The sequence below is a fragment of the Dipodomys merriami genome, unplaced genomic scaffold (genome assembly GCF_024711535.1).
Source record: "Dipodomys merriami isolate MVZ:Mamm:240054 unplaced genomic scaffold, mDipMer1.0.p SCAF_6, whole genome shotgun sequence".
NCBI lineage: Eukaryota > Metazoa > Chordata > Mammalia > Rodentia > Heteromyidae > Dipodomys > Dipodomys merriami.
Genome location: NW_027206179.1, coordinates 40,682,761 through 40,706,067, shown reverse-complemented (window position 1 = coordinate 40,706,067; position 23,307 = coordinate 40,682,761). Strand labels below are relative to the sequence as shown.

The following is a 23,307-nucleotide window of genomic DNA, read 5'->3' as shown; positions in this document are numbered from 1 at the left end:
CCGCTTCAGCCTGGCAGTACAGAATTCTCGCGAGAAGACGCCCGGCGAGAGGATAGTTGACACGTTCCCGCCCCTTCTCCACCTGCCTTCCCCCTGACAGCCAAGGAGATTGGGCCGATGCGCTGGGCGGGATTTACCTCTGGACTCCAACTCCCAAGCTGCTTTGCATCTCGAGCCTCAGAAGGCCGAGTTCCGGCGGCGCGGGATGTGCGCGCCGCGCTGTCTTCCGGCTTCCACGGAGGTGCGGGGATGGTTGTCCTGGAGACGGCTTCCAACGGCCCCGGGCCCAGCGCTTCCAGGGTTCAGGGGCTGCCACCCCAAAACTGAGGACTCGGTTCCTCGGAGAGGCTGAGGCGGGGACAGGCCCCGCCTTGGGTGTGGAGTCCCCGGAGCTCTCCAGGTAGATGGCACTTACCTGTCTTCCCATGACTTCCCCATGCCGGGCAAAGAATGTGCCAACCAAAACTGGGGTTCCGCTTCCCGCCAGCCCAATGGGACCGCCGAACTCTCTGGGCTCTTAGAATCCGGGAGAGGGTTTGTCTTGATTTCACCTTCCCCTCCCCCCCTTATTGTCAATTATTTCTCTGGCAGGGCCTGGGGCTTGAACTCAGGGCCTGGGCGCGGTCCCTGCGCTTTGTGCTCGGGCTGGCTCTGTACCGCTGGAGCCACAGCTCCACGGGCGACCCCCTCCCCCCCCCCCCCGGTGGTTCACGCACCTCTTCCCAGTCTTTCCCGTTGAGAAAAACTGAAATGTATTTAAGAGAGCGCGAATAAATGGTTATTTCGTGTGAATCGGGAAGTTGGTCGAATGCTTGCCAAACGGTAAGGCGTATTGTAGTTTAGAATTGTTTCTTTCTCCGACCCGCTTGGCTTTCCTTCTTCGAGCTATGAGAAGAAAAATGCTTTATGTCTCAGTTAACAGCCTCTGTAAAATTCAGTGGTGTTTTATTGCCTGTAGAACACGTGATATTTAAAGTGTTTATGGCCGAGCCGCCTGGCTGTCACTCTTCAGCATGACAGAAATTGGCTACTGCTAAAAAACCTAATTTCCACTCATGTTATTTCGCACTTCTCCACCCAATTAAAGGGAGAAAAAAAAAAAACCCGTAGTATGGGCATGATTTCCTTTTTCTATGCAAGTCCAAATCCTTCCATATTTTAAGTACTGTATCTGTATAACCTTTCTGAAGCGAATTGTTTCTCTGAGCTTGTGTTAGTTACCTAATAATGATTAGGTGCATTCTTGGGTATTAGTGGGCCTTTGTCTTGTACATTTTTGTTGTTTTGTTTCACCCCAGGGATTTTTTTGTTGTTGTTGTTGTTCATCTGAGGGCTAGTTTTAATGAATCTGTTTGATTTAAGCAGTGTAGCATTAATCTGTTTGATTTAAGCAGTGTAGCATTAAGCAGTGTAGCAATGTAGCATTCTAGCTTACTTGGGAATCTCCTCAATTGCCCAATTATTTGGGGGGAATGCTTTCCATTAGTGGGTTTTTTTTTGTTGTTGTTGTTTTTGGGTCTGGTCGTGGGGCCTGAACTCGGCCTGGGCACTGTCTCTCAGCTCTTCAGCTCAAGGCTAGCACTCTACCACTTGAGCCTCAGCCCCATTTCCGGCTTTTTTCTTTTTGCTTATGTGGTTGAGGAATCAAACCCAGGGCCTTGGGCATACAAGGCAAGCACTCTACCACTGAGCCACCTTCCCAGCCCCTCCATTAGTGTTTTATTAAGTTAATGTTTCTTTTTAATCTACAGAAAATTGAATTAGAAAACTGACTCATAAATTTTCAAAAAATGTCTCGAAAAATCCCTAAGGCGTCAAAAAAAGTGAACATCTCTAGTTCTCTGGAATCTGAAGATATTAGTTTAGAAACAACAATTCATACAGATGATATTTCCTCATCAGAAGAGCAAGAGGGTAAAGTCAAAATCACCAGGCAAATAATTGAACGGAAAGAACTACTTCATAATATTCAATTACTGAAGATAGAGTTATCTCAGAAAACTATGATGATTGACAATTTGAAAATGGATTATCTTACAAAGGTAAGATTAGGTGTACGTTTTGTTATTTACATTTTTTATAATTTTCATATTGCAAGTAAATAATTGTATCTGCACTTTACTTAAAATAATATGCATAATTATTGTCTAACACAGGGTGAGTTAAATGTGAGCAGGAATGAATGACTTATAAAAATAATTGGTAATTTTGGTTTTAAGTCTGCTTTGTCAGATACTGAGTATAGCTACTAGCTTGCCTGCTTTCAGTTTTGTTTGCTTGGAATTTTGCTTTTCCATCCTTTCACTTTGAGCCTGTATGTCTTTACCAGTGAAATGAATTTCTTCTAGACAACAAACAGATCTTGTTTTTTAAATCTTTTCAGCCACTATGCTTTTTTAAATTAAAAATCAAGATTGTTTACACTTAGGATTATACTAAAGAGTTTTGTACTAACTTTGCTTTTCTTCATCTTAGAACGTCCCTTGTTTACTGACTAGTAATGACTGGGTTTTTTTTTTTCTCCTGATTTGTTCATCTTTTTTTTCAGTGAGATTTATTCTTTGCTGAACTCTTATACTTAGGTATATCATTCTTCATTTTCTGTGATTCATAATCCATTATGTATCTTCTGCAATGCTGACTTAGTGGTCTTGAATTACTTTCATTTATAATTGTTGTTCATGGAAGATTATTATTTCATCTTAAGTATTAAAGAATAACTTTTCTAGATATAGGAGTTATAATTGACAGTTGTTTTTGTTGAAAGGCCTGAAATGCATCAGCCTATGCTTTCCTAGGTATTAGGTTTTCTACTGAGAGGTCTCGTTATTCTGATGGGTTTGCTTGGTGAAATTGCTTGATGTTTCTACTTGCTGCATTCAATATTCTTTCTTTATTCTGTAGTCCTAAAATTTTAACTATAATTTTTTGTGTGGTGGGTTTTTTCCTAATCGTATTCTAAATGCCTTGTTGAATTGGATATCTATTTCTTTCTTTATATATGAGAAATTTTCTGCTGTAATCTTACTGAATTTAGTAAAATGCCTTTATTACATATTTTTGTTCCTCTTCTGTACCATAGATTCAGTTCTTAATCATGTCTCAAAGGTGTTGGATATTGTGATGTTTGTGATCATGGTTTTATTTTGTTTGCTTTATTGCTATATTGCTATCTGAATGTAAACATTTTTCAGTATCGTCTTAGTGAAATTTATTCTCCCTGATTTTCTTTCTTCTAGTTTGTCAGTGATACTTCCAGTTGGATTTTTCATTTTATTCATTGAGCTTTTCATTTCTAAAATTTCCTTTTTTTCTAGAAACTATCTCTGTGATAAATTTCTCATCCAGGTTGTTGACTTTTATATCTGTGTTTTAAATTGACTTCCTTACTTTATCTTTTTATTCAAATCCACTTTGAGATGTTGATAATTTTTAAAACTAGACTTTGATATTCTTTAGCATTTCATCTTTTTCAGCATTTTTTGATTTGGTTATTGAATTGTAAACTTTTGGTGGAGTCATGTTGCTTTGAAATTTATATTTGTGCATTGGATATTTCTTCTAGTTTTCTTAGGGGCCAGACTGCTCTTGAGAGCTCTGTCCCCACTATTATTCAGAAAAGAGAAAATGAGATACTATAAGAGCAATACAATCTGGCTGTCTAGTATGTGGGCTGAGGCTTGGACTGATTAAGAGTTGTTTGTCAGCTTCAGGAATGTCTCATTTTACAAGTTTCCCTTCTTTGTGTATCAGATGCCACTGCTGGCACTAATGAGTTTTGTGGCTTGTAGTCCAGATAGGTACCCACTTACTCCTTTGGTTCTCTAGTTTATATACACAGGCCCACAAAATGTCCACATTTACTGGTTTTTCCCAAATAGATGGGAGAATAAAGGCAGTAATCAGCACTGAGCTCTATACTAGGATGTTGGGCAAGGGAGAACTGAGAGAACTCAGCATTCTGCTCCCCAGCCTCAGCGATTTCAGATTTCCCTCGTAGTGAAGCACCCTGTGGGAAGAAGTGGCTGAAGAAATAAGGCATCTAATGGATCTGGACTCAGCATTTTCAGACCTGCACAACAGTAAACCACATGCAGCAGAGGGATAGCACTGGAGACCATGTCTTTTGGGGCCACGGTCTAAGAGCTCTTAGTATCTGTTGTCATCCTAGATAATAGACTCACTCTTTGCCACAGAAAGGCAACACTACCTACCACTATGCACCCTTTAGCTTGAGCTCCCTGCTGCCTAAACTTCTCAGTGAGCTTATGTCCGTGCTACCCTTTTCCACAGATGCCTTCCATAGCCATCTCCCCCTTGTTTTCAGTACCCCACAATAAGGGGTGCTAAACTCTCAAAATGGTGTCTGACTACAGCTGTCTGAAATGTAAGGAGTGGATTTCTTCTCTAGGGATAGCCTGCCATACAAGATAAGTCACTGTCATACCAAATCCCCACATTGGATTTGAGGCTTGCCTGAACTTTAGGATTATCCTTTGTGGGGGTGTGGGAGATTGCTTGTCTATCCAGAACTGACTGTCAAACACTATGATTATGTTTAACAGAAAGATCAAGAACTAGTTTATTATGCCACCAACCTTATAATTTGTTAAGAAGATAGTGAAGGATTCTCTAAAGAATTCAAAATTGAGGAAGTAAATTTTTGTTTGCATTTTTTATTTTTTATTTTTATTTTTTATTTTATTTATTTTTTTGGGAGGGGTCTGGTTGTGGGGCCTGAACTCTGGGCCTGGGCGCTGTCCCTCAGCTCTTCAGCTCAAGGCTAGTGCTCTACCACTTGAGCCACAGCGCCACTTCCGGCTTTTTTCTTTTTGCTTATGTGGTGCTGAGGAATCAAACCCAGGGCCTCATGCATGCAAGGCAAGCGCTTTGTTTGCATTTTTTAAAGGCAAGATACAGGAAGATAGATGTGGAAGTTGGTAAAACTTTTATATAGGGGAAACTCATGAGGAAACTATTAGGATAGTTTATGCAAATATCTCCAACATGACTCAGGTTTGCTTGTTGCTTTGGGGGCTTGGGAGAGGCAGGAAATCATGCAATGTTGGGGAATATCCAGCTTGCAACCATCCTTTAGTACCTGACAGCAATGTGGTACAGGTAGGTAATGCTTTCTATTGGCTTCCTATAGCCCACCTGCCTGTGTTAATAATTTTGTGTGGCCTGTGATGATGTTTATAAACATCCATATGGACCTTGGCAGAAAAAAGGTTCCCTACCCCTGGCAGGAGTAGGTAAACTTGGCATGAGTTTTGCATGTTCTAGCATCATCTATGTGGTAGTCAGTAGAAGATATGTAATAGATAAATGGGTTTAGAGTACAAATGCTGAATCTGGCATCAAAATAATTAGGCCTCCAGTTTCACGGTGTAAATATGAGTTACAAGGCGGGGGAAATCATCTTTACGGTGAGGGGAGATAAAATTTGAGGCAGCTGTTTCAAACATACTGTAATCAAACTATACTGTTTATACACACACATTACAAAAATAGTATTTATTCTATGGTACCCTGTTTTTTTAAAGTGGCTTTTTAAACATATTGTTCTTTTTTAACCTGAAGATATTTTCTACAATAAATGTGAAACTTCAACATGTAAGTTACCTTATTCTCTCTCTTAAGATTGAAGAGTTGGAGGAGAAACTTAATGATGCACTACACCAGAAGCAACTCCTAAGTTTGAGATTAGACAACCAATTGACTTTTCAGCAGAAGGATGCCAAGTAAGAAAAGTTAAAAAACAAAAATTCTGTACTTTAAAAGTAATTTCACTATTTGTTTATTCATGTTATTTTAAGCTGTAATAGAGGAATTTAAAGTCAAAGATAGATATAATTTTCACATCCAGACCACAAAAAAATAAGTTATATTCATTCAATACATATTGGCCAATATAAATGAACTATAAATTATTCAGGAAACTCAAAACTACTGACCACTCCTGGCTGTCTCAACTAGCTTTTCTTCATTCTCTTTGTAAAACATTCTGATTGAATGTCTCAGCTATTGTACACTGCTGGCTTGAACTGCTTCATACCTGCATACTTTCTCCAGCTTACCTATGTGTGCCTAACAAAAATCTGTTGTCTACCCTCAAATATGCCTATGGCCAAGTGTATTGTTTATACTTTCATAATTTAAAATATAAGCATTGAAATATCATTAAAAAACATTACTTCTTAAAAAAAACAAATAATAAATCCACTGGAAACCTGTAAAAGTGAATGACCAAAAGTAAAAATCATTATATGAAGCAGAAACAAGACAAGCTTAAAGATTGAGAGCAAAAATTCAAATCTATAAAAAGTATCTCCTCATGTTTCTCGAAGTGTCTATTAAGGTCTTCTCCCATTATAAAGAAATTGAACATGGAAATCATAAAAATGTACATGTAAATAAAGCATATGCTATATGGGGACATACCTTGTAGTCCCAGCAGTCAGGAACCTGTGGCAGGAGGATCATGAGTTTCAGGCTAGCCTCAGGAGACCCTGGCTCAAAAAAAATCTTTGAACAGGCAACTAATAGTAACAATATGTATGTATTCACAGAGAATGATGAATGCATGATTAGTCTTGTTATTTGAACCAGTATTTTATGGTTGGTGTGTGTGTGTGTGTGTGTGTGTGTGTGTGTGTGTGTGTGTGTGTGTGTGTGTGTATGGTTGGTGTGTGTGTGTGTGTGTGTATGGTTGGTGTGTGTGTGTGTGTGTGTGTGTGTGTGTGTGTGTGTGTGTGTGTGCATTCCAGTACCAGGGTTTGAACTCAGTGCCTGGGCCACTGTCCCAGAGCTTCTTTGTTCACCCTCTACCACTTGAGCCATAGCTCTACTTCCGCTTTTTGGTGGTTCATTAGAAATAAAGAGTTGCATAGACTTTCTTGCCTCAGATGGCTTTGAACTGAGATCTTCACATCTCAGCCTTCTGAGTAGCTAGGATCATAGACGTGAGCCACAGCATCCAGCATTATTACCATCCTAAAAACCTTAAAGCAAAGGGCATGTGTAATTTTATAGTTTGAATTTTTTAAATTATTGTTTAACCCAGGCACTGGTGGCACACACCTATATTCCTTGTAACTCAAAAGACTGAGATTTGAGGATTACAGTTTGAAGCCAGCCCAGGCAGAAGAGTCTTGAGAGAAAGGGGGGAAAAAACCTCAGGGACATCACCTATGCCCCGAGTTCAAGCCCCATGACTGGCACCAAGAAAAGAAAAATGTTTTAAAGTATCAATTGTATAATAATCTAATGTTACTATACATTTACTAATTTGTTTGGAATTATCATTTCATGTTTAGCTAGCCAAATAAGCATAAAACTAGACCTAATAATACTACTAGAGTTCTGATTTCCTAATTTTATGTTAGTCTAAATAGAGCACCTTGAGAAATTTAAATCTCAAAGTTTTTTGAAGCTTGCCACATGTTCTCTCTTAATATAGAAAATATCAAGAATTAATGAAACAAGAAATGGAAACCATTTTATTGAGACAGAAACAACTAGAAGAGACAAATCATCAGCTAAGAGAGAAAGCTGGGGATGTTCGTCGAAACCTACGTGACTTTGATTTGACTGAAGAGCAATATGTGAAACTAAAAAGTTTTTCTGAAGATCAACTTTCTATTCCTGAATTTGTATCTGTAAGTATACTTTTCAACTAAAATTTGCTATTTATGTTGTAGCCATAAGTACCCAACTGATAAGTCATTTTATGACCCTGATTTAATGATGGTGAGTTATGTTCTGGTCACCAAATTATAATGGTCCTGACCACTGTATTCCATAGTCAAACAATAAACAGCTTTCTGAAGTTAATGACTGAATAGTCCATAGAAATTAGTTTTCTTATAATCTGGTAGTTTATAATGCCCTCCAAATGAGAAACCATGGAATGAATCAGTTTAGTTGTTCCCTGGGGTTTAGTAAGGTTAGTAAGGAGACAGGGATTGGTGTGCTTATAAGCAGTAGAATGAGGAAGAGCTTTGTGCTAATAAATGAGCTCAGCATAATGGCTGCAGTGTTGTTTAGACAAATCTACATTTAGGATTAATCTGTAGCAGTAGTCTTAAATTAATTTGTGTCACCATCCCTTTATATTCTAAAAATTATTGAAGACACATTATGAGTTATTTAAAATTTCTGGAATTTTCTACTTAATATTTTCAGACCATAGTTGACTGAGAGTAACTGCAATCTCAGAAAGTACAAGCATGAAAAAGGACATACTACTGAACTGAGAACTGGCAAAGATTAATTGTAATTTGGATGTCAAGACTCTTAATTGGATTTTTTTCAGGTTCGGTTCTATGAACTAGTAAATCCATTAAGAAAAGAAATCTGTGAACTACAAGTGAAAAAGAACGACTTAACAGAAGAATTAAATACAAATAAAGACCAACTGAAGCAGCTGACAGAGGTTTGTATGATCTTTCTCACTGATAGGAACAAGTGCCAACTCTTTAAGGAATTTTTTACAGTTTAGGATAAGGAACAGAAAAGCAGATCATGGAATTAAGGAGCTCTGGCTGCTGCAGTTCTTCATTATGGTTTAGCCTTCTTGGTGGTATGAGAGGTTGTTCTGTCCATTTATTAGTCTTCTTTCACATTTAGCAAATTCTCCTACTTGTTCTAAGCCTGTGTGCTGATGTTATCATTACCCCAGTAATGTGCTGGATGTTGTATGGGAGCTGGCAGTTGTGAGCACAAGAATACATCTGCCCTTACAACTTAGAGTAAGGGCAGATGTATTCTTGTGCTCATAAGAACTGCCCCCAGTAATCTGTAAGGATAGATTAGAGTTAAAATGTTAGATGCCATCTTGACATTTTTCACTTATTCTGTGACTTTAAACAGTCATTTTACATTCCCTTGAAGTTGAAGACCACAATAACATTTTTGTTTTGTGGGATTGCCCATGTTTGTTTCAGGGAAAGATTTTTATCTATAAATAATTAATTATCTAGAACAGGGGTAAAGAACCTTTTTTTCTGCCAGGGACCATGTGAATATATATAGCATCATTATGAACCATCTAAAATTGTCAATGGAAGCAGAGATGCCCAGAGCAGCTGATGAGATGCATGTGTGTCTATCCTGTTGTATACCGATGATTTTGTACATATCACCGGTTCCCCATCCCTGATGTAGAAGTACATGATTATCATGTAATTTGTATTTTTTGAGGTATTGTTATTTTTTAAATTTGCTTGGACCCAGTCTCAGATTTAAACCTTCTTAAGTTATAAATTCCAGTGTATGTGACTGAAACAGCAGGCTTGTTCCACCATGACAGATTTATTGATTTAGATAGATGGGTTTTCTCCTAACTTTTTGTCTAGGCTTGCTTTGAAATACAGTCCTCCTGATCTCTGCCTCCCAAATAGCTAGGGTTGCAGTGTGAGCTGTTATATCTGGACAGTGGTACTGGAGTTTGAACTTAGAGCCTCATACTTGCTAAGCTGACACTTGACCTGAGCCTCCATCCATTTTTGCTTTTAGTTATTTTCCAGAAAAGACCTTAGAATTTTTGCCTATACTGATTTAAGACCACGATTCTCTCCATCTTACTTTCATGTAGTTGGAAATTCAGGTATAAACCACCATACCTGGATTGTTCTTTTGAGATGAAGTCTCACTAACTTTTTTGCTCCAGCTAGGATCATGTTTGCATATCTCTACTCAAAAGTAACTGAGATTATAGATATGAGCCACCTTACCTTAATAATTTGTATTTTCAGTACTTTATTTTGGTACATTATTAGTAATAGAATTTACTTTATATAGAGCCAATATTACATGCAGTGTTCTTCCTGTCCTCAGAAGAACAGAGATGCCAGAAAACATTGCTAAGGAGTAGATGCACCTATTTAAGCTGCTGATTTGGTTTGATTTTGCTTTTTTTCTGCTCACATTGGGCATACAAACACATTTAGAAAGATATCTCTTAAAGAAGGGATGGGTTAAGAGAGATGGGTGACAATGTTGTCAGATACTTTGTATTCTTATACTGTTTTGTAGAATGGGAACTTCTTTGTACAACTACTTAAAGATAATAAAGAAAGAAAGAAAGGAAGGAAAGGAAGAAAGAAAGAAAGAAAGAAAGAAAGAAAGAAAGAAAGAAAGAAAGAAAGAAAGAAAGAAAGAAGAGATATCTCTTAGGTGGTGGTGGTGATACATTCCTGTAATCCTAGCACTTTAGATTCACAGGCAAGAAGATTGTGACTCTGAGGCCAACAAGTTCAAGACCATCTTGAACTACATATTGAGTTCTTGTCTCAAAAAAATGGAGGGAGGGCTGGGAATGTGGCTTAGTGTTAAAGTGCTTGCCTTCATGCATGAAGCCCTGGGTTTGATTCTTTAGTACCACATATACAAAAAAAGCTGGAAGTGGCACTGTGGAAGTGGCACTGTGGCTCAAGTGTTAGAGTGCTAGTTTAGAGCAAAAGAAGCTCAGGGACACTGCCCAGGCTCTGAGTTAAAGCCGCAGGACTCGGCGCCCCTCCTCCCCCCCCCCCCCAAAAAAAAAATGGAGGAAGAAAAGCTTTTAATTTCTTCTTAAAATTTTCACCTATAAAAATAATGTTTGGTTACTAATATTGTAGCCTTACAAAAATCACTTAAACTCTTAGCGCGTCTCTAAAATGTCCAGATTGTGTTAGTTGTGTTAGTGCACAAAGATTTGGGGGCAGAAGGAAGTAAAACAAGTTTTCAGACTTGGTTCTACACCTGTGATAGCAGCCCTCAAGGGCTTTGTGTAGGAGAAGGCTAAAGGAACGTCCTATCCTGTTTCCCAAATTTTGGTCAAACCATTTCTTTTGTAATCACTTCCATATACAAGAATAAATGATTCCTTTAGGAAAAAAAAAAGCCTTGTGACTAAGTTGGCATTAATAATGTGATGTATTTTTACTGCACTCAAAAGCAGTTCACTGTGCTTTCTAATAATGGTTGTAAATGGTCAGCAATGGCTTTAGGTCTCAGATTTTAGTTTCTTTCATCCTTAATAACACAATGCCATTAAAAAGAAAGCATAGGTCCACCTGTATCCCTATTTAAATGAGGTGGACCCATTGCAACAAGACGTACAAGTTGTTATGTCGAAAACGAACTTTACAACTTTGGTGGGGGGGCGTGGAGGAGGGTTGGGTGGGGGATAGGGGGAGGATGGGATGGGAAGGGGAAACAAAGGAAGAGGCTACAATGCTTGATAAGAAATGTAGTCATTATCTTGCCCATGTAATTGTAAACCCTCTGTACAGTATTTTCACAATAAAAAAAAAAGCATAGAGTATCAACCAGCATTGACTCAAACTTACTGAATTTTTTTGATTCACTAATAACTCTTGAACACAAAAACAATTTTGCTTATATTTATAAATATGTATTAGAGCTCTCCAGAGAAACAGAAAAAACTGTGAGGGTGGGAAGGGGAAGAGAGAAGGACAAGAAAGGTTTATTTTGATGAATTGGATCCTAGAACTCTAGCATTTGAGCAATTCCAGAATCTTCAGGGTAGGTTAACAGGCTGGACACCAGTAAAGAGTTGGAGTTCGAGCCAGGCATCAGTAGCACAAGCCTGTATTCCTAGTTACTCAGGATAGGTAGGATCTCAGTTGGAAGACTGAGCAAGGAAGTCCATGAGACTCTTATCTCTAACTAACCACCAAAAATCTAGAAGTGGAGCTGTGGCTCGAGTGATAGGGAGAGTGCCAGCCTTGAGCAAAAAGGTAAATAAGAGTGCAAGTCCCTGAGTTCAAGGTCAGTATTGGCACCAAAAAAAAAAAAGAGAGAGAGTTGTACTTCAAGTCCAAAGGCAGTATTCTGACAGAATTCCTTCCTTGCTCAGGTTAGTTATTTTTCCTATGGAAGACTGCAACTGATTAAACAAGTCTTCCCCCCCCCCCCCCCCCCCCAGGCCTCTCCTCTCCCAACATCCCCAACACACATTATGGAAAGTAGTAGTTTACTGATTGATTAATCTCCTCTAAAAATAATACTTTCACAAGAACATAGGAAGTAATGTTTGGGCAAACATACTGTAGCCTAACCTAGTAAAACTACTAATGTTATATAGCCTATATTTTTAAAGGCCTTTTTATAAGGATTTAGAGAAAATTACCAGTTAGCACTATTAAAAGAAATTTTGCTATATATTGTGGAGGTTAATTTTTAAAGTAGTTCATTAAACTATTGACTGCAATATTTTTTGAGTAATTCAAATATTCTTGTCGGTTCAGTTGCTAACTAAACAATGTGATCATAAAGAACTTAGCCCTTGCTGGACTAGGGGTATCGATCAATAGTAGAACACCGGCCTAGTGAGCACAGGCCCTCAGTTCAATCCCCAGCAGTACGAAAAGAAAAATACTGAATTCTCTGTATATTCATCTCCTTCAAAATAGGTATAATAATATATAGTATGTACATGGTCTTTATTATAAAGAAGGAAATTCAGTCCATAGATGTTTATTGTGCATCTACTATGTGATATACATTGCTAGATGCTTACTGTTTGTCACTGAACCAAACAGCAATCCTTACCTTCAGAGGATTTATATTTTAAGTGGATGTCTGTAAAATGTGTAAATAAGCACATCGTACAGTATGATAGGTAATAAGTGCAAAGGAAAAAAGGAAAGCAGATCGAGATATGGTGAATTGAGTGCTGAGTAGAGATCAGGGCAGATAACATTCAAATTTGAATAGAGCTGGCTGGCTGGCAGGACTTACTGAGATGCTTAGAAATTTTCTTTTTCCATTTCCAGAGCTGAGACCCCTATAATCAAAGACAAATTAAGAAAGGGAGAGCATAATAAACTTATATAACATAAGTTTGATGTGAAAGAGCTTTCAGAAATGAAGACTGAAAGACCAAGGGAAAAAGTTTCTTTCTGGACAGTCATGGTGAAGTATGGTTACCTGACAAATCATATGATCCAGTGATGATTATCTGGGGTGAGGGACTTAGCAAGGCCTTTCATTGAAATTCTCCTTGGTACTCTGTGTGACATGCCTTGTCTTTCCATGTAGAACAGATTAATTGTCATAGAATTCAAGGGGAAAGAGAGGGAGATGGTCAGAGTCAACATCTTAGCTATTACAGTCTGCTTCAGAGGAAAAGAGTAAAAGGACTTCATGGTTATATGGCCTGCTTCAAAAAAAATGGAGTATATCATCAGGTGTCAATGGCTCACTCCTGCAATCCTAACAGCTCAAGGGACTGACACCTGAGGATTGCTGTTCAAGACTAGCTTGGGCAGAAGTCTTGGAGACTTCTCCAATTAATCAACAAAAAGCAAGATGTGGAGCTGTGGGTCAAGTCATAGAGAACTAGACTTGAGGAAAAAAAGAAATAGATCCCAGGCCCGAGGTCTGAAGTCTTACCACCTGTGCACTTTTCTCACTTTCCTTCAGCTTAAAATATTCAGTGTACCAAGGTGCTGTATTTGGGGTACAGTGTTCTGAGCCCTGATGGGAAAAGAAGTTATTTGTTTTGTAGTGAACAAATGGAAAATGCACCCCTGAAAGATAGTATTCACTGATGATAAGATTATTTCAGAATTTGATAAGTACAAGACAAAAGAAATTTGATGTGGGCAGCAGGCAGTCAGATACATTGCCAAATGAAGTCTTGGGACAGGCAGTACTAGTGTGAAGTTACTGGTTTTGGTCTTGTTCAACTTTTTTGTTCATGGCTGACACTCTACCACTTGAACCTTGCATCCAGTCTAGCATTGCTGGTAATTGGAGATGGAGTCTTTTAGACTTACTTACCTGGGCTACCTTTGCACCTCCATCCTTGGATCTCAGCCCTCTAAGTAGCTAAGATCTTAAATGTGAGCCATAGGTGCCCGGCTTTACCTAAGAATGAAGGGACCTCAAGAGAGAACCTGAAATGTCAACACATGTAATCTCTCATCATATAAAACATGTGGAGTGGGTCTAACTGTGTGACCGCTGGTAAATTGCCTGTCTGTTCCTTTAGGATGCCAAGAATTACATTAAACCAGACCTCTGTGCTTGTGTAACACATGAGAATTCAAATCCGCATCCTTAGACAAAGGCAAGCCTGTGGAGGAATGTGAGTGATTGCTATACATTTGTGTAAAAGGAAGTAAATAATATAGATAAAATTTCGGAGGTGGAGCTGTGGCTCACCAAGTGTTAAAGCACTAGCCTTGAGCAAAAAAAGTTTAGGGATGACACCTAAGAGCTGAGTTCAAGTCCCAGGACGGACGGACACACACACACACACACACACACACACACACACACACACACACACACACACACACACACACACACACACACACACACACACACACACACACACACACACACACACACACACACACACACACACACACACACACACACACACACACACACACACACACACACACACACACACACACACACACACACTGTGTATAATTTTATTTTTAATTTTTTTTGGGTCCGGTCATGGGGCCTGAACTCTGGGCCTGGGCACTGTTCCTCAGCTCTTCAGCTCAAGGCTAGCGCTCTACCACTTGAGCCACAGCACCACTTCTGGCTTTTTTCTTTTTTCTTATGTGGTGCTGAGGAATCGAACCCAGGGCCTCATGCATGCAAGGCAAGCGCTCTACCACTGAGCCACTTTCCCAGCCCCCATTAATAGTTTTCTATATCCATGTTTCGCATTTAGTTTTATATTTCCATACTATTCTATGTATCAGTAGTTCCTTTTCTTGCTAAATAATCCATTGTAAGGCTATGTTCCTATATTAATAGGTGAGTATTTAAGTGGTTTTTCATTGTAAAGACTGTAAATAAAGCTGCTACAAATATTTGAGTATAGATTTGTATATAGACACTTGTTTTTGTTGCTTTTTTTTTTTTTTTTTGGTCCAGTCGTGGGCCTGAACTCTGGGCCTGGGTGCTATCCCTCAGCTCTTCAGCTCAAGGCTAGCGCTCTACCACTTGAGCCACAGCACCACTTCCGGCTTTTTTTTTCCTGCTTATGTGGTGCTGAAGAATCGAACCCAGGGCCTCATGCATACAAGGCAAGCACTCTACCACTGAGCCACCTTCCCAGCCCTGTTGCATTTTTTGTTTGTGAGGGCTTTTTTTTTTTTTTTAACCAGTCCTGGGGCTTGAAGAGTACTTTCCTTGAACTTTTTTTTATTTAAGGCTAGTGCTGTACCACTAGAGCCAGAGCTTCACTTCTAGCTCTTTGGTGGTTAGAGAGAAGAGTCTCATGGACTTTTCTGTCCAGACTGGCTTAGAGCTGTGAGCCTCAGATTTCAGCCTCCTGGGTAGCTAGGATTATAGGCATGAGCCACCAGTGCCAGGCCATGTGTTGTTCTACATAAATTTTGAACTTAGAGGATTTGCATTGAATTGTTTAATAAGGCTTTGATTTCTAGGCTATTTATTTCTTAGGAGCATGTTTCCTTTATACCACTGAGAATAGTGAAAGTAACTACCTAAAATCCTGCATGTTCATTCTAGTATCTGTGTTGCCACAGAATTGGGCTCTGTTGTCTTTTTAAGAATGATCCAGTCATACATCTGTGACTCATTCCTATAATCCAAGCTACTCATGAGGCTGAGATCTGAGGATCATGGTTCAAAACCAGCCTAGGCAGGAAAGTCTATGAGACTCTTATCTCCAATAAACAACCAGAAAACCAGAAGTGGCACTGTGGCTCAAGTGGTAGAGGGCTAGCTGTGAGCTGAAGAGCTGAGAGACAGCGCCCAGGCTCAGAGTTCAAGCTCCACAACCACCAAAAAAATAATAATAATAATCCCATTTCTTTAGATTGCATCTAACTTCATTTTTTAAAATTTTGAGTATAGATTTAGAGTATAATATCTATTATGTTATGGGAACTTAACATCATGTTATGTTCCTCTGAATGTGACTGTACTTTTTTTTTTGTTTTTTCTTAATATATATTTTTTGTTGTACAGATACTGTACACCCCCACCCCCGTGCAAAGTTGTAAAGTTTGTTTTTCAACATAGTGTATTGTACATCTCATCGTTTCAATGGGTCATCCTATATCCTTATTTCAGCATTTGTTATTTCCCTTCCCCTCCCCAAATTAGAAAAATGTATATACAAGATGCAGGGCACTGGAATCAAATACAGTGACAAGACAGGTTGTACCATGGGGGAAGAATATACAAAGAAACCAAAAAAAATGACATAGTACATTATAAGTACATTAAAAAGAACAGCAAGAAAGATAAAACCTCTTGTGTCCCTATCTTAGGGTTCATTTCGCTCAGCATCAGGTTATATGGTCATATGTACCTAGCTTTTGACCTCTTCTGCTTCTCCTAGACATATAGTAGTTATTGCAAATAAGGGAAACCATGGGACCTATGTTTCTTTGAGTCTGGCTTACTTCACTTAATATAATTTTTTCCAAGTCTTTCCATTTCCTAACTTGTTTTTATTTTAGGAAATTTAACTTGGTTTTACATGAACTATAGTTGCCCAGATTTGCTTTTGCTTTCTTTACCAAAATTAGGAAAACTAAGCATTTAAAAAATATATTTTATATGTCCAGCATGGCACAGCTGTGGACCCCTCCTCATGCTAAACAATATTTTTAAAAATAATAAAACCAGAAACTCAAGCTTCTGGGGTATCTGTGCTCCCCTCTAGCAGCTTCCTGCTTTTGATTGTTTTCCTGGTTGTCAGGTAGTAAGTTAGATTTTGTCCACAGTTGATTCACAACAGGATTGGTCAAGGGGAGCTTACTTGCCATTGCCTGATGCAGAGGCACCTTAAAATTCTTTAAGCACAGTCTGCAGATAGAGTATTTGTCATGGTGACTCCTCTTATTCCCTACCCCCCACCCCCCAAAAAAGTCACATTTCATTGAAGACTTTTTCTGTACTTATTTGGTTTTTTATTAACATGAGCTAAACCATTTTACTTTGAAGAAAAATAGGAAAAGCAAAGTAAAAAGTAATAGACCTTTAACAAAGTGTGAAGTTTTCAGGGTACTGTTTGTAGCTTGATTTGTATTTTTTAGCATTAATGATTAATTCTTGGAAGGCTATAAAGCTCAGAGTATTAGGAATTAAAATTGGGTTGGTAAAGAGCGAGTTTCCTATCCGAAGACATACAGAGATGAGAATGTGTCAATGAACATTGATACCAAAGGAAAATCCTTTAGGTCATTAATGCACAGTACAGGAAAGGTGAGTAGAGAGAAACTAAGAAATTCGTTAACTATGCCTCTGGAGTTTTGAGACTGGCAATTAAGAAAACAATTTTACTTTAAACGTGCCATATTCAAAGTGGTCTTAATTTTTTCACCACACGGTGGCAGTATGTATCCATCTATATATTTATTTAAATATATAGATATATATATAGTCTAGAGAGAGAAAGATTGTTTCAAAAACCAATTTGAGACAGTTTGGTAAATCACAGTTTTAATCAAAAAGCTGACATATTGCAATATATGACTTTATTTTTACTTCTCTATTTCTTATTTCCTATCAGCTGCTTACATGGCATTTAAATATTTTTTCCCTAGAAAAATTAAGGAGATCTGAAACTATGAAAAATAATTATAAAAACTTTGTACACATAAATGGGCTTATTAAAATGCAACTAATTAATGTCGATTTTAAAACATAGAAAAATAATAGACAAATCATATTAGCAGAAAAAAAGGATAAAAAACCAAATCTTTTCTAACATACTCTGAATTCTACAGATCTAAAGATGTCTCCATTATTACCCTGATTTTATAATTATGCTTGCCAAAAGCATTCGGAGATGTTAAGGTCACAGTTTCACAGTTCATTTAACTTTGCTTTTGTTCATATAATCTGTTCATGACAAGTATAAGGTGAAAATCATTATTGAAATTTAATACAGTGTAACTCTTGACCTTAACAAAGTAACTTTTTAATATGCCATAGTGTGTTTCTGGTGTTTTCTTTCATGTTTTTTTTTTTTTTCAGATCTTTAGTTACTTTGAAATAATATCCAGATACTAACACTGGCAAATAGGACTTATCTTTTGCTTCAAGACTCGAATTTATAAGTGACAATTATTTTAGCTGTATTGTATATTGGGCATGGTACTTAATGGTGCTTGTATACTTTTTGTGTTGTGAATTTTCTTTACAGCAGGTCACAATTTTGGGGCATCTCATCTAGCAAAGAAATGTGTAGCTGTTTTGCTGTTGTGGCGTTTATTTAGTGTACACCTTTTGTTCCAAAGAAAGCAGTGTTCACAATACATGTAAGGTATTAATGAGTCCTCACTAAATAAGGCTATTAAGTTTCATGAGGAAGTGGTGAAATATTTCTTATGAGTGCTTTGGTAACTAGGAAGCAAAAAGTGTTTTGTTCAACATAACTTCCTTGTTTAGTAACATAGTTACACTTCTTGGGAAAATTTCTGTAAAGATTACTGGAGGCTGGTTGTAAGTACTCAAATGAAAATAATCCAGTTAATTTCATCTGTATGAAAATGAAGTTTTTCACTTATGATACAGACTTGTTATTCAGGTTTGATGAATATGTTTTCTGAAATTCCTTTTTATGCTATCCAGTTTATCATCTTAAAATTCCTAGAATGTCCAAAAATTCATTATTATTAATAAATTTGCTTCCTTATATTAAATTTAAAGCATGCTTAAAGTTTAAATTTATAGACACCTCCATGGATTCGAATTTGGTCTCAGATGAGCTAAAAATGAAATTCATAGTTTTTATTCAACAGCAGGATTCTAATGGTGCAGATACTTGGACCATGAACATGGATCCTTTGAAAATTAAGTTACATTTTGCTTTTTACTTAATTGAGATTAAGTAATTTGAATTTATGGTTTTGACTATGTACTTCAGTCTTCAACTAAGCATTTTTTTTGTTTTGCTACCAAAATTTGTTTTTTTTTATTTGCTTTTATTTTTCTCTTTGATTTTGAGAAAGGGTTTTACAGTGTATCCTAGCTTGGTCTGGAATTGGTGATCCTTCCTGCTTCAGCCTTTTGAGTGTTGGAATTACAGGTATATACCACCTGTAAGAGATGAAAAGTAATACATTTATTGTACTTAACATTCCTGAGACTGATTGTAGCATCACAGCTAGTAATTATAAACCCTATTTCTTGCCTATACTACTAAAACCTGTTCCTTTTTCATAAACCCATTGAATTTTTATAAATCATGTAAATGACTTGTAGATAAAAGTGCCTGAGGAGAAACAAGCTCCCAGGAAAGCTATGACAGGGCAGTTTTAAGTATGAGGATTAGAAAATCATTTGGCTGATGGTTTCATCATAAGGAAGCCTAGACCTCAAGAGTAAAAAGACTTCATTTGTGACCCCAATGTATAATTTTAAGTAAATCTGGTGACACTTTTGACTTTCATTTCAGGGATAAATTTTTGCATATTAGGTTAGACCTTTAAATCTTGAACTCATTGGCCAAGAGGATGTGTCATCATATTATGGCAGGGGACACTGACCCATGAGAGACCTTCTGCCTACCATGCTGAGTTCTGTGGCAACACGCAGCAACACCACTTTATTCTCTCGCTCTGTATGCAGAAAATGCAGCTATTTGGAGGAGCATCTTAAGAGTTCTTTTGGGTCATTTTTAGTTTTGTGATTTAATATATTTAATGCTTTCATAAATTAATAGATTCATAAGTATGAATAATTTCTCATAGAGTACCATCACTATGAGGTCAGACTAAAGCAGAAAACTTTTGAGTTCAAGGGCATCCTGAGCTACAAATAAAAGTTCAATGCCAGCCAATATGTAAGAAGTATATAGCTCAAAATACAGACAAAAAGAACCAAATTATATAACACAAATTGAAAAGAGTATGGACTAAGAATTACGGGTAAACTGGGCGCTGGTAGCTCAGGCCTGAATTCCCAGCTACTCAGGAGGTTAAGATATGAGATTGGTGGCTCAAAGCCAGCCTGGGCAGGAAAGTCCTGAGACTCTTATCCAATAAACCACTCAGCAAACCGGAAGTGGCACTGTGGCTCAAGTGGTAGAGTACTAGCCATGAGCTGAAGAGCTGGGGGACAGCACCCAAGCCCAGAGTTCAAGGCCCACAACAAACAACAAAAAAATAGAAATAAAATAGGATGATAAAACACTTTCATCGTAAATGGGATTTTGTGGTTATAAACTTCTAAATATCAAATAATACAAAAACTGTAAAGTAAAAATACAATGAAGACAAGAATTTGGAAGTATGATAAATTTCTTTGTGAATTATATGAAATGACCAACACATAATAAGGCCTACGGGAGTAGGTTTTTTTTCAATTTGGTGTAATTACTATAGAAAGCCTAGCACTTCTTCACCAGAAAATAAAGTATTTTTTTAAATCTGTGGAAAGCTTGCAAAATTATCATGTATGTACTTGATCATAGAATAAACTGACACTTTTGAGTGCAGATCTTACCTTTGAAGAGAATTAAGCCAAAGCAAATAAAAGATGAAAGGAATTAAACTTATTTGACAGTTAAGAAACATATCTTTTGGCTCAAAGAGGTAATAAAAACTGAAACAAGAAAGAAATGAAAATGATAATATATCAAAATTCTTGAGTTACATTTAAAGCTGTGCCAGAAGGAAACTTATAGCCTAAAAATGCTTTTATTAAGCAGAAAGATAATAAGACATTTAGTACTTATTTCTTCCCTTTTGGGGGGAGGTATGGGGAGAATTGTAGTGATAAGTTGGTTTTGAATTTAGGTCCTTGTGCTAGTGAGGCAAATTCTCTACCTTCTCTACCCCCAAAGAAAAGAAAATGGAAGACATGAATAGAAAAAAAGTTTTGGGAATAAAGAGAATAATACCTTAACTCTGCAGCAATAAGCTTAAAAACTAGGAGTGAAGTTTTCAAGTGCAGCTTCCTAAAACTGACAGTGAGAAACTGGAGCACACATTTAAAATGGTACAAATGTAAGTAAAGATAAAACAGTGATCATGTGGATTGCCCCACATGAGGTCACCTTCCAGAGTTCTATAGAGACAGCTGGTTACAGTTAATAACACTTTTTATTACAGATCCTGAAAGATGTAGTGGTATCTTTTGTTACTATGGCTCTGTAGTATAAATCAACATCTAGTATTGTGAAACATCTAGCCATGTTTTTCTTTGCTCAAGATTGCTTTGGCTATTTGGGGTCTTTGGGATTCCATGTGAAATTTGGGATAGATTTTTTTTTTTTATTTCTGTAATTGCATTGAATTTGATTTGGCTTTTGGCAGTATGGCCATTTTCAGATTTTTTTGCCAGTCCTTCAGTATCAGAGGTCTTCCATCTTCTAGTATATTTTTCAAGATTTTGCAGTTTATATGTTTTTTAATTTGTCTGATGTCCTATTTTACATGCACACACATACATATATACCCACCTGTGGGTATATCTATATATCTATATATCTATATATATCTATCTAGCTATATATATATATCTATGGGTGTATATATATATGTATATATATATATATACACCCATAGATATATAGAGATATATTTGTGTGCATATAAACATATAAAACATCTCTGAATGTACATATATATATGTATATTATGACAATCTAAGTTTGTCAAACACCAGAAGTGTATGTAAACAGTTGTTTCTACAGTTTTCAGTAAAAGTGGAAAAAGTTTAGCCAGGCATTGGTGGTTCATGCCTAGCTAATCCTAGCTACTCAGGAGGCTAATACCTGGTGATCAAGGTTAAAAGCCAGCTCAGGCTTGGAACTCATCTCCAAATACCCAGTAGGTGTGGCTCAAATGTTAAGAGCATCAGCTGTGAGCAAGGAAGCTGAGCTAGACACCAAGTTCAAGCCCCAGTAGGAGAAAAAGCAAAACAAAACCAGACATTGAGAAAGGAATAAGAGGGGGGTAAATGGGAAGGGAGATGGGAAGGGGAAACAAAGGAGGAGGCAACAATGCTTGATAAGAAATGTACTCATTATCTTGCCCGTGTAATTGTAACCCCTCTATACGGTATTTTCACAATTAAAAAAAGAAAGAAGAGGGACATAGGAGGATAAAATAATAGGTCAAAAAAAAGGAATAGAAATAATGAAATTTTGAAAAAAAACAACTTTGAGAATGTTCAAATATTGATGGGGAAGAATTAAAAGCAAGAGGGATTAGTATTGGAGACAAGATATTCAAAAAAGTAAATCCTCTAGAAATGGGATCCAAAATCCAATTGTGGAGATAAAAATTAGATGAAAAGCCATTCTCAGCATTATAGACCTTTTCCAGTTTACCTGAAATATTAAAAACTTGACATTTTTGGTTTATTTTTATTCTATTTCTACAGCTACAGCCTACCTTTTATCATAATAACATGCACACACATGCCTACCCCCCATATACATGTATATATCCCAGATAATACAAAGTAACACGCTCAAGGATATCCTGAGTATTCAGATATATTTGTCTCAGTCACTGGTTCTCCATTTTCTCAGGGTGCTGCTTTTGATTGCTGCATCCTTTAGAGCACTCTTCAGTTGTTGGTGACGCACACCTCTGGCTTACCTTTGCTTCTTGGGCCCTTTCTTTTGCCCCATTTTAAATGTTCATATTTCTCATGTTTATATCCTTCAGAAGTCTGTCATGGTCATTGTGCATTATGAACCTATCAATTTGGCTTTGATCTCACTGGAAGTTAAAGCAACAAGGAAGCATAACTACCTGAATTTATAGCTAATGAGCATCCACTGTATGATAGACATTTTCATAAGCACTTCACATATATTACTTGTTTTAATCTTTGTAAGAACCCGGTGAGGTAAATACTGAAGAACAGAGACATACACCCATAACCTGTACAGTTCATACTGCACATATTTCAGTTCTAGACAATTGAATTGTGACTTCTCAAGTATAACACGATATTCTTGCAATGCAGTTATATGATTAATAGCATTTAGAAGGCTAAAGCATTCTTCAAGGGAACTAAATCTTCTTTCAGGACTTAGTCTGAAATGATGCATGTGATGATTCTGTGGAAATGAATAGAAGGTCTGCAGCTATAATCCTATAATAAATACCATAGGGACATTACATCTCACAGAGGACTTAAGTGTAAAAGTTCTATATAATAACCAAAGCAAAACAATATGTATAGTTTGTCATAATTATATCTCTCACACCAGCTTTTGATAGAAATTTGGGAATTCACACTTCAACATTTAACAGTTCCATAGGGAAAAGCTTTTATCTTACTCATCTTTATATCTGCAGTACTTATTTATTACATAAAAATAGTAGA

At 37.2% G+C, this 23,307-nt stretch overlaps 1 protein-coding gene and 1 long non-coding RNA gene across 4 annotated transcripts in view; one reads left to right on the top strand and one right to left on the bottom strand.

The window, feature by feature from the left end:
• Window positions 1-198: 198 nt before the first annotated feature.
• Window positions 199-23,307, top strand: part of Pibf1 (progesterone immunomodulatory binding factor 1) — a 144,953-nt gene continuing 121,844 nt past the window's right edge. Inside the window, exons 1-5 of one of the 3 annotated variants that reach the window (XM_070002860.1) lie at window positions 199-400; window positions 1,752-2,042; window positions 5,644-5,744; window positions 7,463-7,661; window positions 8,318-8,437. In XM_070002860.1, coding sequence (XP_069858961.1) covers window positions 1,791-2,042; window positions 5,644-5,744; window positions 7,463-7,661; window positions 8,318-8,437 — 672 coding nt within the window. In that variant the 5' untranslated portion in view covers window positions 199-400; window positions 1,752-1,790. Of the gene's footprint in view, window positions 401-760; window positions 823-1,751; window positions 2,043-5,643; window positions 5,745-7,462; window positions 7,662-8,317; window positions 8,438-23,307 lie in introns of those variants that run through there. The other 2 variants (XM_070002858.1, XM_070002859.1) reach the window with 2 other exon arrangements.
• Window positions 18,924-23,307, bottom strand: part of LOC138814061 (uncharacterized) — a 140,799-nt gene continuing 136,415 nt past the window's right edge. Inside the window, exon 4 of the long non-coding RNA XR_011367893.1 lies at window positions 18,924-19,059. This is a non-coding gene — a long non-coding RNA (uncharacterized lncRNA). The remainder of the gene's footprint in view (window positions 19,060-23,307) is intronic.